This window comes from Lissotriton vulgaris, chromosome 8 (assembly GCF_964263255.1).
Source record: "Lissotriton vulgaris chromosome 8, aLisVul1.2, whole genome shotgun sequence".
NCBI classification, from domain to species: domain Eukaryota; kingdom Metazoa; phylum Chordata; class Amphibia; order Caudata; family Salamandridae; genus Lissotriton; species Lissotriton vulgaris.
The window spans coordinates 532,213,748-532,228,253 of NC_141696.1; the positions used below are offsets into that span (position 1 = coordinate 532,213,748).

At 44.7% G+C, this 14,506-nt stretch overlaps 1 protein-coding gene across 1 annotated transcript in view; it reads right to left on the bottom strand.

The window, feature by feature from the left end:
- ACE2 (angiotensin converting enzyme 2) overlaps positions 1-14,506 on the bottom strand; it is a 459,770-nt gene that overhangs the window by 352,073 nt on the left and 93,191 nt on the right. The window contains exons 3-4 of the mRNA XM_086934340.1: positions 7,590-7,674; positions 3,126-3,269 (exon numbers count right to left, since the gene is read on the bottom strand). Of these exons, the coding sequence (XP_086790466.1) occupies positions 3,126-3,269; positions 7,590-7,674 (229 nt within the window). The remainder of the gene's footprint in view (positions 1-3,125; positions 3,270-7,589; positions 7,675-14,506) is intronic.

A 14,506-nucleotide genomic window follows, 5' to 3' on the forward strand; every position in this document is an offset into this window, starting at 1 on the left:
TTATGAAGCTCGGATACAGTTAAAAATTGCCTGCATGGCACACAAAGCCATCCACTTCAAGACCCCGATTTACCTCGCCCTGAAGCTTGAGCTTTCATGTGGTTCGAGAACCTCCAGCAGCGACAGCACCCTTTTGCTCAAACAACAAAAATTCAAGAAAAGAAAGACCTTCAATCGAGCCTTCTCAGGTATGGCTCCAAGGATCTGGAACTCCCTCCCCCCAAAGTCAGGGTGAACCCTGCCACTACCCTCTTCAAAAAAAAAAGTCAAAGGGCTCTTGATGAAGACATTTCTGCCTCAGTCAGGCTTCTCCATTGGACTCTAAGGCCATAAGCGTTGATTTGTGTCCCAGCTGCCTGGCTCATGAGAATGTAGGACATTAGGAGACTGTGCATTTTTCGCTTTGTTGATTCTGTTTGTTTACTTGTACCTTACTTGATGCATAAACTGTAAAGCGCTCTGATACCCTTGGTGGTGATGTTTGCACTATATAAAACTTTCTAAATAAAAATAAATAAGACAATGAGGAAGCATTAAGAAACATGCTTCATATAGAAGCAGCGTCCCTTTTGTTTCTGCATAGGATTTCCTTTTTACAACGTCATTATTTTCTTTTTCAACTAGATTTCAGACCGGTAGACAAGATAGGATCTAGTGCTTTTGAACTCTTTTGAAGAAGCACATGTGGAGTGTAGAGGGATGTCAGCAGGAGATAGCTAGATCTTCAGTGTTGTAACTTCCAAAATGGAGATTTGATGTACAGCTGAGGGACTAGGGGGCATATTACCAACAACTAGCGATAATTATCGCTATGTTGGTTTAGCGGCGATTTTTTTATCGCAAAGCTGCGGCGATTTTTATCGCTTAGGAACCTTGCTATTATCAATGTATATCTCCTAAGCGATAAAAATCGGCCGAAATGCATGAATATCGCTGAAAAGTCCGCGATATTCATGCATTAACGAGCTAATGCTCTTAGCCATGTTATCCACCTCCCATTGGATAACATGGCTAAGAACTGCTCAGGGCAGGTGTTAGCTTTTGGAGATATTCACGCTTAGCGCGAATATCTCCAAAAGTTGATAATAGGAGATAGCGATGCTAGCGACTGTTTCCAGTCGCTAACATCTTGGCACGCCCACTTTGCATGTCATTAGTGATAAATATCACTGACATGCAAAGCGGGGCCCAAGATAGTCGCTATCTCCTACTAGCTGTCGCTAACTGGTGTTAGCGATAGCTAGGTAATAGGGAGATCATTTTATCTCCGCTTTCTTGGCTTTTAAAGCCCAAAAAGCAGAGATAAACCCCCTTGATAATATGCCCCTAGGTTGTTTAATTGTTTCTGGCGAGCCGAGGGGAATGGGGCAATGAAAGGCAAACTGTGTAGTGTAGTGTTGTGCAAAATAAAATACATGCAGCTACATCAAAAAATGTAAAAAAGATATATATTTTTACAGAGCTTATATAGCGTAAACTTGACCCGAAGGTATCGGGTATCAGAGCGCTTGACACGAGCACCAGTTGCATCACATGAGCACACATTCATTTTTGTTAGGCACGGGGAGATTAAGTGATTTGCCCAGAATCACAGGATGTTGCGCGTCCTTGCCAAAATTCGAACCCGGTTCCCCAGATTTGAGGTCGACCGCCCGAGACGTTAGGTAACATCCTCTCCAAAGTTGTGCGTCTTTAGCAAACATGAAGTTTTATGTTGTCATGTGCAGGGAGCCTGGATGGTTTATCCTATCTAGATGGATGGTGTCATCTTCTTACATTTGTAAATCTTGGCAATGCCCTACACACAGGGCAGAAATGCTGACAGGCATGTGACCGTGACAGGACAAGTCAGGGGCCAGTGACATAACCACGAATTTTAGATGAAGGAACGCAATCTTAGAATGCCAATATTCAACAACATGTAATGCTGAGTAAAAACTTAAACTTAAGTATAGCCCAGGAATGTCTACACATTTGTATTAACTAACTAGTATCTGCATATATTCCATGTTGTGTAATTTTATTGTGTATTTAATAATGACCTGGTATACATAAGTTTTCTATAGCTTAACTCAGAAGCATATATTAAGGCGTATGACACGAGAGACTGTATTATTTGTGCCTAGTGAGAGGTGTTGATTTTGCATCTTGTGAAAAAGTATTATTACACCATATTACATTACTACTAGAAGAGATTTGAATGGCCAGTTTGGGTTCAGTCCTTATAGTGGAGAAGTGTGGCTCACTGGTTAGAGCAGGCAGAGCCTGAAGCAGAGGTCAGACCCGGGACTAGGGTTCAATTCCCGACACGGCAGGGTCTTGAGCTCAAATGTCCATGGACTCGATAATTCTCGCTTCGGTGCCTGACCTAATCATGGGTTCACACTCTGCAACTCTGGGCATTAAGCTTGCTTAATCTCCACAACGGCCCCCCCCCCCCGCGGCGGGATGCCTGGCTTTCACCTTGGGGATGCCCTGTAGGGGCTATCTCACAGGGAAAAGCCAGGACGGGTTCCCAAGGCAAGCGCGGAGATACCCCTTCGGGGGTCGATTCTGGCGCTATATAAGAAACACAATAATAATAATTATATGCACTTTCTCTCTCCGGTAGCCACTTCATCTATCTCACCACCTCATTTCTCTCTATTTGCAGATACATACAACAGGAACATACCATCTTTTCAGTCTGAAAGCAACCCAAAATCATAAACTCTGGGTTACCTAAATTATCTTTTTGATGGAATGCCTGTTGCCACGCTGCCTTTGGCACAACACTGCTATGCATGTCTTGTCATACTTTCTGCAGAATGCGCTGTAAAGTTGATCAACGAGGTTATTTATTGGGAAAAATACATTTTCCTCATGGTCTATCATTTTCTGTGTTACATCCTCAGAAAGCCAGAATGGAATCTCTTGCCAAAAGCATAGAGGATTTCTATATTTTTTTTAAAGATCTTTATCCATATCTGTACACAACATTCTAATACATTCTGGAGACTCGTTCATTCTTTACAAAACTTTAAAAAAATCATAAAATGAATAACTATGCATTTGCAATTGTCTGGGATTTCAAAATGTTTCCTGTTTAAGGGGGCTGCTTAAGTCATCCTTTTCGTTCTACTCACTGTTCATTCTGGCTGCTTCATTTTCCAAGTCCACATAGGTTTCATAAAGTGGCCTCATTTTCTTGCCCACCACAGACCGCCAGCCTTCCCATGCCCACAGCCTCTCATTGTAATTCTGGCTCTCAGCCATGATGTGATCCAGTCCTGCAATTAGAAAAGCTTATCAATCGCTAACATTTACAGACAAGCAGTAGCGTAAGGACACCTTTATGAATCTGCTAAGTAACAAAGGACCATGCGCAGCAAGGGCAGATGCTAAAACACGGGTAAGGCATCTTTAAAGCGACAAGGTGTCATTTCTGAATAACAGCTGGCAAGAAAAGGTCTTGTTAGATACAAATGATCGTTTAAATCTTCACATATCTCAGTATGTGTGCACATAACCCAGGCAGCACGGTTTTTGTAGATACTGTTAACTCTAAACTGGGGTTTGCGAGCCCCATTCGCTGAACCCTATAACAAAATATGAAATTCCATACTTAAGGTCTATTTTACGTCTAGAGCAGATTTCAGACTTTTATGGGACTCACATAAAAAATATCAAGGAGCGCCAGTGAAAATATACCAAGACAATAGATTTCCCACTCCCCCTTTTCTGTACCTCCCTGTTGCGAAATGCATATTTAACACCCTCATGGAATTTAGCAGTATTCATTTTTCATTCCCTCTTAAAAGCCATTAGCCCAACCGTTTCTCTTTGGGAGTAGCTGCCTATGAGGCTTTCTAAGGCAGCAATGGCCATGCTAAATCTAAGGCCCTTATTAGAAGCTAACATCTACAACAAGGGGTTGCAAAGGGATTAGATTTACTTGCAAGTTGATAGATAACATCACACCCTCACAGTTTTTCGCTGATAAATTCCGGCAGGTCAAACCTGCCTACATTTATCGGGGAAAAAGGTCTGGACAAAAGATAAAACACGAGGGATTAAAAAAAAATATATATATATATATATACTGTATTGATTTTCACAAGGTATACAGAAGGCATATATTCGGTTAAACGAGTGTGTCCTAGTTTCCATGTGCGTATAAGGCTTTATGTGCCTTTATGGATACTATTAGCTCAACCAGTCGTCCACAAGTGGTAAATACCTCACCCTTGGGTAATGGTATTTATACATGTGTAAATACCTCACCCTATTCCAGCATACTTGTAAAGAGGGCCTAAATGTTTGCTGTTGGGACAGAGATGTGCCTTGCATGGTAATAGACGTGTAACCCTGCCCTGACTGCCCTAGATGTTGTGATATTTGGATTCTTGGTAACAATTTGTGGTCATGTGCTAACATGGGTCATGCGTGTATGCCATGACCTATGCCCGTCTTACAGATTGCGGTCTGGTTAGGCTGGGAGAGGTGCACAATGCAGTTACCATCATAATGGTGGAGGGCTACAGCCCTTACCAAGAGTTAAGTAGCATACACAGTGGTGGCAGCATACGGTTTTGAAATGAATAATCAGGAGCATGGCCAGGCTGGTTTATCTGCATCATGGGAGTGAGGCCTAAGGCGTCACTCAATTGAAGTTCCATTGATATGTGCTTAGCTCAACCGTGGGCCCCTCAGGATGGATGGAGGGCAAGACATGGTCACACAATGGACTGTTATGTATGTGTGGCAGTGGTAGCAGTACCTGGAAAGCTACACTCGGATTTGCATTCCGCACTAAGGATGCCCAAGTGCCTGGGAATGGTGCAGTGCACAAGGCCTGTCGGTCCAGATTGGAAACCCCAGGGGTAGCTGGAGGGACGTGATTAGGTATTGGATTCCCCTCCAGATGGATTTACTCTTTGCTACTATTCCTGAAAGATGTGTGGGACACACATTGGTGGATGGAAGGGCCTGGCTCGTCAGTATACTTCAAAAGGGGCTCTTTGATTTTGAAAGAGAGCACGGGTCAAAAGGGCCAGGGCATATCTCAAGAAAAAGATGGGGTTCGTAATCTTTTGATGCACATATCAGTGAAGCTGACATCTAGGTATGAACATCTAGTCACTCCTAGGGGCTTTGTTTGGGGCTATCAATATTGGAGATTGTCCTGCTGAGATAGACTGCTCTTTGGAGGAAGAGCATAACTGAGAAGTGGACACTTCAAAGAGGGTGACCTCATAACATGAAATTCAAAGACAGAGACACTAAATCACATTTGTGCCACCTGGAAATGGAGTTTGGAAAGGGGAACTTGAGACTCCCAAATTGTCAAACTGAAGCTCTACATCAAAGTGAAGATGCTCAGCAAGAGTGCAGCCTGCTGTGACCAGGACTGGGGCCTAAAGGCCTGCCAGTCTTTTATGCTGGGTGAGAGGAAATCCGACGAGAGAATCGAAAACACTCGCCTGGAGCAGTAGCTTCTGCCTACCCAAGACCAGAGGACCTGTGAAGAAAAGCAGATTGTCTAGCGGAAGAGAGGTCCAGTAGGGGATCCTGAGGAGTGGCTGCTGGGAGCAGAGTGTGAGATTCAGGTCCATTAGGACCACTGCACCAATCATACTGTCTGCTCATGGTCACTGTGGTGACTCATATTCCAAGTGGGGGCCAAGGTGAGGAATAAGGGTTATCGCCCTTGGTGCCACACTGTGACAAGAGAACGGCCATTGGAATGTGCAGCGCCATGACCTGAGGAGAGCCGTCGCCCTATGTGCCACTGATTGAGACCCCTGGTATGCAAAGAGGTGGCTGTGGTGAAGTGAAATGACTGTGGGCCTCAGCGGGCTGTGACCCAAAGGCAAAGAAATATGATTTAACTACTCGAGTCAGGTAGACCAACCATGTTGACAGAGGAGCAGCATTGAGGCCTGCCACTCCGACTGCAGAATCCAGATCTCTGTTCATCGCTGGGCCACAGACGTGCACTTGGACACTCTGCCTGAGTTCAGCTAGAGAAATACTAAATACAGGGCTGCTGGGTTATGAGGGGGAGGGGGTTACTTTGACTTGCCACTTTAGCCCTGAGACACTTTGACTTTCACCAAGCCGTCTTGGAACTTCTAAGACATAAACTTACTAGTAGGCCTAGCTTGGGTATCACCTCACATAAAATAACAAAGGACCTTAAAACAGGGGAGCTGGGACTTAAGAAACCCGACCCTGGGAGCGCTAGTGAGGCTGCCTTGAGAAGACTGTGTGCATAATTTCTGGTGTGCTATTTTATCCTTTACGTTTGTATATAAATACTGGCTTTGATATGAAAGCAAGTATTTGACTAGACACTCAATTATGGAGGTTAGATGGAGGTATTTTGAGTTGTGAGTCTGTGTTTGCGCTACACCTTCCTCCTCCCTGAGAAGACTTAGACAGCCCATCCTGCGCTACCACTGCGAGTCAAGTGTTTAAGGGGTATGTGGCCCAGCTGATCAGAGCTCATAGTAATTTAGGCACCAGGATATCAGGAGTAAAAGGTCCCAACCACTACGGTTGTGCCTTGTAGCTCCTGCTTGCCTGGGGCTCTCTGAAAGGGGTTCTAACATTTGCAAGGTTCATGGATTGTGCATGGCCAGCGCCCAACTGACAATTTCCTTCACATGTTCTGAAATTAGAGGAGGGGCTCCATATCCTCTTACCACTTTAAGCTTCCTTGCTCAGCCACGCCCTGAAGTAAATTGGTTAACAGTCGGCACACACGTAAGTACGGTATAACCATACATGGCATGCAAATAATTGCCATAGGAGCAGACATGGAACTTTGCATGATTCAGACAACCTTGGCCGCTACCATGCAATGAAGGATTTTACATTAATATACCCCACAGAGCGTTAGTGCCGCTTTATGGTTGTTTTAGCTTTAGATCAATCCTTCTTTTTTTTCGATTGCATGGGACATTTTCTAGATGTCTTAGAAATCAGCAGAAGGTTGTATTGCCCCAGTTTGCCTTTTGAAATCTTCAGCTTGCATTTGCACCTGATGGAGTTTTTAGAAAGTAGATTTTGTATAGCTAATAAATTGTTTTAGCATATCCTGTTTTCTATTTACCAAGATCCTTTGCACTCCTCCCTCTTGCTTCACTGTGCTCATCATATTTTTGAATGTTCTATAGTTTTGATTTTAAAGTTTTGACATGGATGAATTACATAAGCACATTTTTGGAAACAATCTATTCAGGGGTCATTTGCATAGCATAGAGTAATTATTGTTTTAATACTTTAAGACGACTAATCTAATATAGAAGATTTATGCAAGAAACCAGTCTGACTAAATCACTACCTTACATCAATAAATGGCATGACATATAAGTCTCTGGCAAATATGTGACCTAATGGAAGTGTGAGAGCAATTGTTAACAGACCAAAAAATAACAAAGTTAAGCATTTGTTGACATTGTTACACTCTTAAGTTAAATTGCCACAGTCAAACGTTATCCAATATTGATACATAAGAGAGCACTTGATGAGAAACGAGACATATATAGCTTGAAATAAACATTTATATATGTTTGATTGCTATGACCTCTCTTTTTGTACGCTACCTGGTTCCAGCGGCAAACATTTCGATGAATCGCATACTTTGCCTGTGCTGTAAATGGTGCTCATCTCATTTAGGGTTTTCTTCAACTGCAAAAGAATAGAGAGACACTGAATTAAATATGAATACTGATACATCAGCATATTTCTTGTTTTATCTAGATGGCTTGTGAAAGGCACCTAAAAAATCAGAAATCTGCTTTGTTCCCCAAAGCTCAGGCAGGAGGAAGACCAGCATTATAATGATTTTTTTCTTAAAAGTTGACAAAAACTTTTCACAGACACTGGTATTGTGCTGACATTAACAGAACAATAGGGGTACATCCTGGCACATACAGCCAGATTCATCATCGGCATGTTTTGCGAGTCTGTAATAGCGAATAATAAGGAATCGCTATTACAGACTCGCAAAACGGGATTCATGTAGGAATCGCTAAATAAATTGTGATTCCTACACATTCCTTATTTGCGATTAGCAAATTGCTAATCCCAAATAAGGAATAACTCCCCATTCATTCCTATGGGCCTAAAGGCCCAGAGGAATGAATGGGATGACATATCAATGTGCGACTCGCTATTAGCGATTCGCATTTTGATTTTGCGATTTCAAGGGTGCAGGGGTGTCCAATGGACACCCTGTTGCACCCCTGAAATGTAAATGTAGCCTGATGTTGTCTCGCATTCTGTACTGTTGTGTATTGTATCGCCTCGTGAAGGGAAACAGCCGGAACAAAGGGCCTCAGCCATGCGTGCCCAAACAACGCATCCACGCTTGCCTTAAGGCATATGCACAGTCTAGGTGCTGGAATGTTTGGGCCCAGGAAGAGGAAGGATAAGGGAGAGGACTGTGGGGTTGAGCCGGGTTTTGGGTGGGTGGGGGGCAGTTTTCAGGGCTAGGGAGGGTCAGGTTATTTTCAGGGCTGGGAGGGTCGAGGACGTTTTTTAGGACTCAGGGGGGTCGGGAAAGCTTTTAGTGCTGAGGTGGGTTGGGGTAATTTTTAGGGCTTAGGAGGCGGGGATGTTTTTAGGACTTAGGAGAGTCAGGAAAGTTTCTACGGCTCGGGGGAGGGGGTCCGCTTTCAGGACGCAGGGGGTAGTTTTAGGTCTCAAGGCAGGGAGAAAGGGTTATTTTTTATAAATATATATATATATATATATATATATATATATATATATATATATATATATATATATATATATATATATATATATATACTGAAAAAAACATAGGTTTTAGGGGAAGTTGTAGTTAGTTGGACATTTCACTCATACAAAACCAGAGGAATTCCCCCATTACAGTTAGTTCAGATAACTATAACTTGTGTCCCCGCAATGCACTGCTGATGACGTCACATATTACATCACTCATGACATAGTCAGTAACATTACTGATGACATCACTGATGACATCTCAAATTACATCACTGATGACATCATCCATGTGATAAAGTACAGACTGTCATTCTCAAAACCATAGACACTCCAATACCAATAACTACATACCCACTCACTGATTATTAGGTTTACACACACATCCACTCACTCACCCATACAATCACTCATACTTATGGTCACTCAGTACAGGACTATCATATGCACTCATACACCTATATAGACACTCACACACCTCCACTCATCCATAGAGGTACTCACACACCTAGTCAGTCATGTAAATAATTATTTACACTGCCATTTACTCACCTATACAGTTATACACACACCAGCTCAATTACTCATACAAATACTAGCACTTTCTTACGCTCTTATACAATCACTGATACAAGCACACACTCATCCATACAGCCACTCTCACAATAACACACTCACACTTGTAGCCATTTATATACTCTAACACACATATATACTGCCTTTCACATATGTAGTTACTCGCACATGTACCACTGAGATATACATTCACTCACTAACACACCCATACACACACTCACCCACCCATACAGTCCATCACAGATGCAGTCTCTAAAATCTTTTAAATGCTCATATTTAACTATGCCTACAGAAGTAGGACATGTGAAGAAAGAAGAAAAAATGCACAGAAAGACCAAAAGACATGCAGAAAGAAGCAACAGAAGTCCACAAAGACAAAGAAAAGTGCAGGAAGAAGCAAGACATGTGCAGAAAGAACCAACAGTTGAGCAGAAAGAGGCCTTGTTGCAAAATCATCCTGTGCCCACAACTTTTTCAGACGGGTACTGGTGGTAACTGACTCTGACTAAGCAGGCCTAGAGCCAGTTCTATGCTAAAAGACACTTGGAATACAGTGAAAACACCTACATACACTAGGGAACACTATGCGTTGGGATACCTCTTTGATTAGCACGACCTCCTTTATAAGGCCCTAGTACATATTGGGCAGGGGGATTAAAACTATCTCTAAGTCAGAGGTGTAGAAATATGCTACTTTAACTAGTAGTCGTGTTTGCAGAGTGGTGAAGAAAGGATGCCTTGGCGTTCAACCAACGCTCAGGAATTCCGCTGCGTAGGACTAACAGGAGGTACCAGAAGGGGTTCTTGGCCCCCAAACTCCCTTAGGACTAAATTGGACTTCATCCCTCAGTCTGCCACGAGGCACATTTGAAGAGTGGTAGAGAAAGGTGGCCATGGCCTCCGAAGACGTATTAGCAATCCCACTGTTTGGGACTTACTGGAGGTAACAGGAGGGGTAGTTGGCCCCCAAGGCCATCCTTGGGGGCCAACTTCCCAAACTATTACCTCAAGTCAGTCCCACACAGCAGCACTGGTAAATACCCGTACCAGGCCGCGCTCACTTTGCCCACCACTCTACAAATACGCTCCCTGGCGTGCTCTTGGATGGGGGTTGAAATCCCCTTCACTGCTGGAGGTCCTTTAGGGGTCAACTAGCCTACCCTTTACCTCCAGTAAGCCCCACACAGTGGGACTGGTGAGAGGTAGACAAAGGCCATGCTGCCTTTCTCCACCACTCTGCAAACGCTCCTCCTGGTGCGTTTTAAGTTGGAGGATAAAGTCCTGTTGAATCCTGAGGGTCCCTGGGGTCCAACTAGCCCATGAGGTACCTCCAGTGAGCACCACAGAGCTGCGTTGCAGAGAGGTGTAAAAAGGGGTGTGACCTGGTCCACCTCTCTGCAACGCAGGCTTGTGACGCTTACTGGAGGTACCTGTTGGGCTAGTTGGCCCCCAGGGACCCACAGGATTGAAGGGGAATTAATTCCCCAACTACAAATGCGCCACAGGGCGTGTTTGCACACATATCACCTCAGGCCCGCCCCCTCCCTTCACCACTGTGCAAACGCGCCCCGTGGTGCGTTTTAAGTTGGGGATAAAGTCCCCTTGAATCCTGAGGGTCCCTGGGGTCCAACTAGCCCAGCAGATACCTCCAGTAAGCACCAGAGAACTGTGTTGCAGAGAGGTGTATAAAGGGGCGTGGCCTGGACCACCTCTCTGCAACGCAGCCCTGTGGTGCTTACTGGAGGTACCTGGGGGCCTATTTGGCCCCCAGAGACCCCCAGTATTGAAAGGGAATAAATTCCCCAACTTAAAACGCGCCACAGGGCGCATTTGCAGAGTGTTGCTGGGAGGGAGCAGGGCCTCCGGCACAATCGCGTGTTTTAAAAAAATATTTATTTTGGAATGAGGGCTGTGTGGCCTCCATTCTTTTTACTTTTTTGGGCCCTGGAGACCCCATCCCCAGGGCCTGACACCCATTTAAAAAATATATATATATTAATGGGAAGGGGCCACATGGGCCCCCCTCCAGTGGCCAATTCCGGCCCCCGGGGACCCCATCTCCATGGGCAAGGCCAAATATATTTTTTAAGGAGGTGGGCTGCGAGGCCCCCCCCCCTAAGCCCTCTATTGGCCCCGGGGACCCCATCCCCCGGGCCGGCCTTTATTTTTTTCCCTTTTTTTAGGGGGGGCGTGGCCCCCCTCCCGGTCCACTTCTAGCCCCAGGGACCCCATCCCCCGGGGCAGGCCCTTATCCGTTGGGGACCATGGGAAGAGCCCCAATGCCCCCACGGTCCCGCCGGCTCCCCACACCCTGCGGGAGCCGGCAGTGCTTTTCCACATGGAGAGCTGCTAACATGCAGCTCCCCTTGTGAAAAAGCTCCCTGCTCTGCTTCCTTGAAACGGGAGCAGGTTTCCCTGCTCTGCTTCAATGAAGCAAAGCAGTTTGCAATGACAGGGCGGGAGCCGAGCGGCTCCCACCCTGTCATTGCAAACAGCAGTGTCCCGGGGTGGGCACCCTGGGACACTGCAGGAGCCGGCCCTGGGGGGTAGCGGTACCCAGGGCCATCAAGAGTTCCAGGAGGGGGGCTGCGCAGTCCCCCTCCCACCTATTGCACATCCCCGGGGAGGTGGTGGTCCCCTAGGCTCAGGGTCCGTTACGGACCCCTGAATTTAAATATTAGTGAACCGGGAGGTGGCGGTCCCCGGGGCATGTGGGGGGACTTGAGCATCCCATAGGTGTATCTTTTAAAAAATAAAAGCCCGGGGGAGTTGCGGTCCCTAGGGCAGTGGGGGAGCCGTGTGCCCCCGTGATTATAATTAATAAAAGCCCTGGGGGGTGGTGATCCCTGGGGCTTTAGGGGGACTTGGAGGCCCCCCACACAATAACAATAAGAAGCCCCGGGGGGCGGGCCATGGGGCTGCGAGGGGGGCCGCGTGCCCTCACAAATATGTATGGAAAGCCTCGGGGTGGCGGTCCCCGTGGCGGTCCCCGTGGCGGCCGGGGCCTCCCTGAGCCTCCACAAGCACATTATTGAATGCCCCCGGGACTTGGCCCACACAGGGGCTAAATAATAACAAAGGGCGGCAGCCCACACCTTGTTTTTTTTTAAATTTACGGCCGAAATTCGCGCTGGGTGTGCGAATCTCACCAATTTTTTTTAATGCTTTTTTTGGCCCTGTGGGGTCCTCATGGGACCCCATGACAGGCCTAGGGGGTCAGGGTGTTTCTACCCTGTCCCCTTTTCCTTTTTTTCACCTTTCGTTCCCTGTTTTCTTGTGCCTCGGTTGCCGAGGCACAAGATGGCTGCCACACTTCTAGGTTTGGAGTGTTGACAGCCAATTAGAATAAAGCTCGTGGTCGAGAGGGTCCGCAGATCCACAGCGCCTCTATATACCGACATTTTTATTTTTTCATTTTCTCAGCAACTACTGAGCAGATTTACAGCATTTAGAAAAAAGGGCGCTTTCTGAACCAAGCACTTCCTTTTTGCGAAATTTAAAGTAATTCCTTTCAGCAGCTCAAGCTGTGGTTGTGTCTAAAGTGTCCTATGGGAAAATCATTTTCCGACCTCTTTTTTTATATTTCTCCGGAACTATTGAACAGATTTACACCATTTAACAAAAAGAGTTCTTCCTGAAATAAGGGTTACCTTTTTGGTGTAATTCCATTCAGCAGTTCGGGCTGCAGCCATGTCTAAGGTTTCCTATTGAAAACAACATGGAGAAAATACATTTGGGACCCCCCCTTTTTTCTCGGCCCCCGCCTACTGAATAACCCAGAAACTTTCAGGATAGGAGCTGACCGGAGAACCCCACGAGTTTTGGAAATTTTGTGAACATTCGTCATCCGGCGCTAAAGGTATTGGGAAAACAAAAAAAACGCTTTTCCTATGGAAACTAGGTCCTAACTATAACTACCTACTGGTGACCCCCAGTAGGTAATATATATATGTCATGTGATAATGTTCCATTGGACACACTGTGACTTTACTGCGGAAGTATTTTGTTTATTTCTATATAGTCACATGACTCACTATGTCACCGTGAGGGGTGGTCACTATGTATAATTAGCATATAAAACAGCATTGAGTTTGATGTACTAGTTGCAGCGTGAACAAGGGCACAACTTGCCAGAAACGCGTAGCTGCTTTCTGTTGTTCAATAAAACAACTCTGCTGATGTGCTGTGGTCCGTCTCCTTCCTGTTTGCTGGTGTGCTGTGTGATTGCCGAGACACCGAGAGATCAGAGGAGTCACGTGTTGGATATATATATATATATATATATTACCTACTGGCGGTCGCCAGTAGGTATATATAGTTAGGATTTTTTTCCTATGGGATTTCTGAAAATTCTATGTCGAATAACTTTGGCGTTTGTGGACGGAATTGGCTGAAAATTTCAGGAAAATGGCACATTTTGTTTCTGAGTAGCCCCTGAAAATTTGGGGGGGTTTTGTCAAGGGGGGCCGAGAAAAAAGGGGGGTCCCAAAATGCGTTTTTCCCATTGAGTTGACATATATAAATTACTGTGTATAATAGCTAGTGAATGTGTGAGTGGCTGCATGGATCATTGAAAACTTGTATCAGTGATTGTATAAGAGAGTAAATATGTGTTAGAATAAGTTTCAATAAGTAAGGTGTGTATAACTGTATAGTTGAGGAAATGGAGGTGTGATTGATTCTTTGCATGACTGACTAGGTGTATGAGTAACTCTATGGATGAGTGACAATCTGTGAGTGTCTGTTTACACGGAGTGTATCTAAGGTTATATTAGAGTCTGAAGAGATTCATCGTATTATCACATGAATGACGTCATCAGTGATGTTGTCAGTGATGTCATTTGAGTTGTCATCAGTGATGTCATCAGTGATGTCACTGACCATGTCATGAATGATGGAATATGTGACATCATCAGCAGTGGATTGCGGGTGCGCGATATATAGTTAGTGCAACTAACTATATATGCAAATTTCAATGGTTTTGTGTGAGTAAAATAAGGTTTTGTAAATGCTAATCCCTAACTATATATGGTCCATAACCTATGGTTTTTCAGTGAATTTTTAAGGTTTTGTAAATGCAAATTCCTAACTATATATGGTCTATAACCTATGGTGTTGTCAGTGAATATATATATATATATATATATATATATATATATATATATATATATATATATATATATATATATATATATAT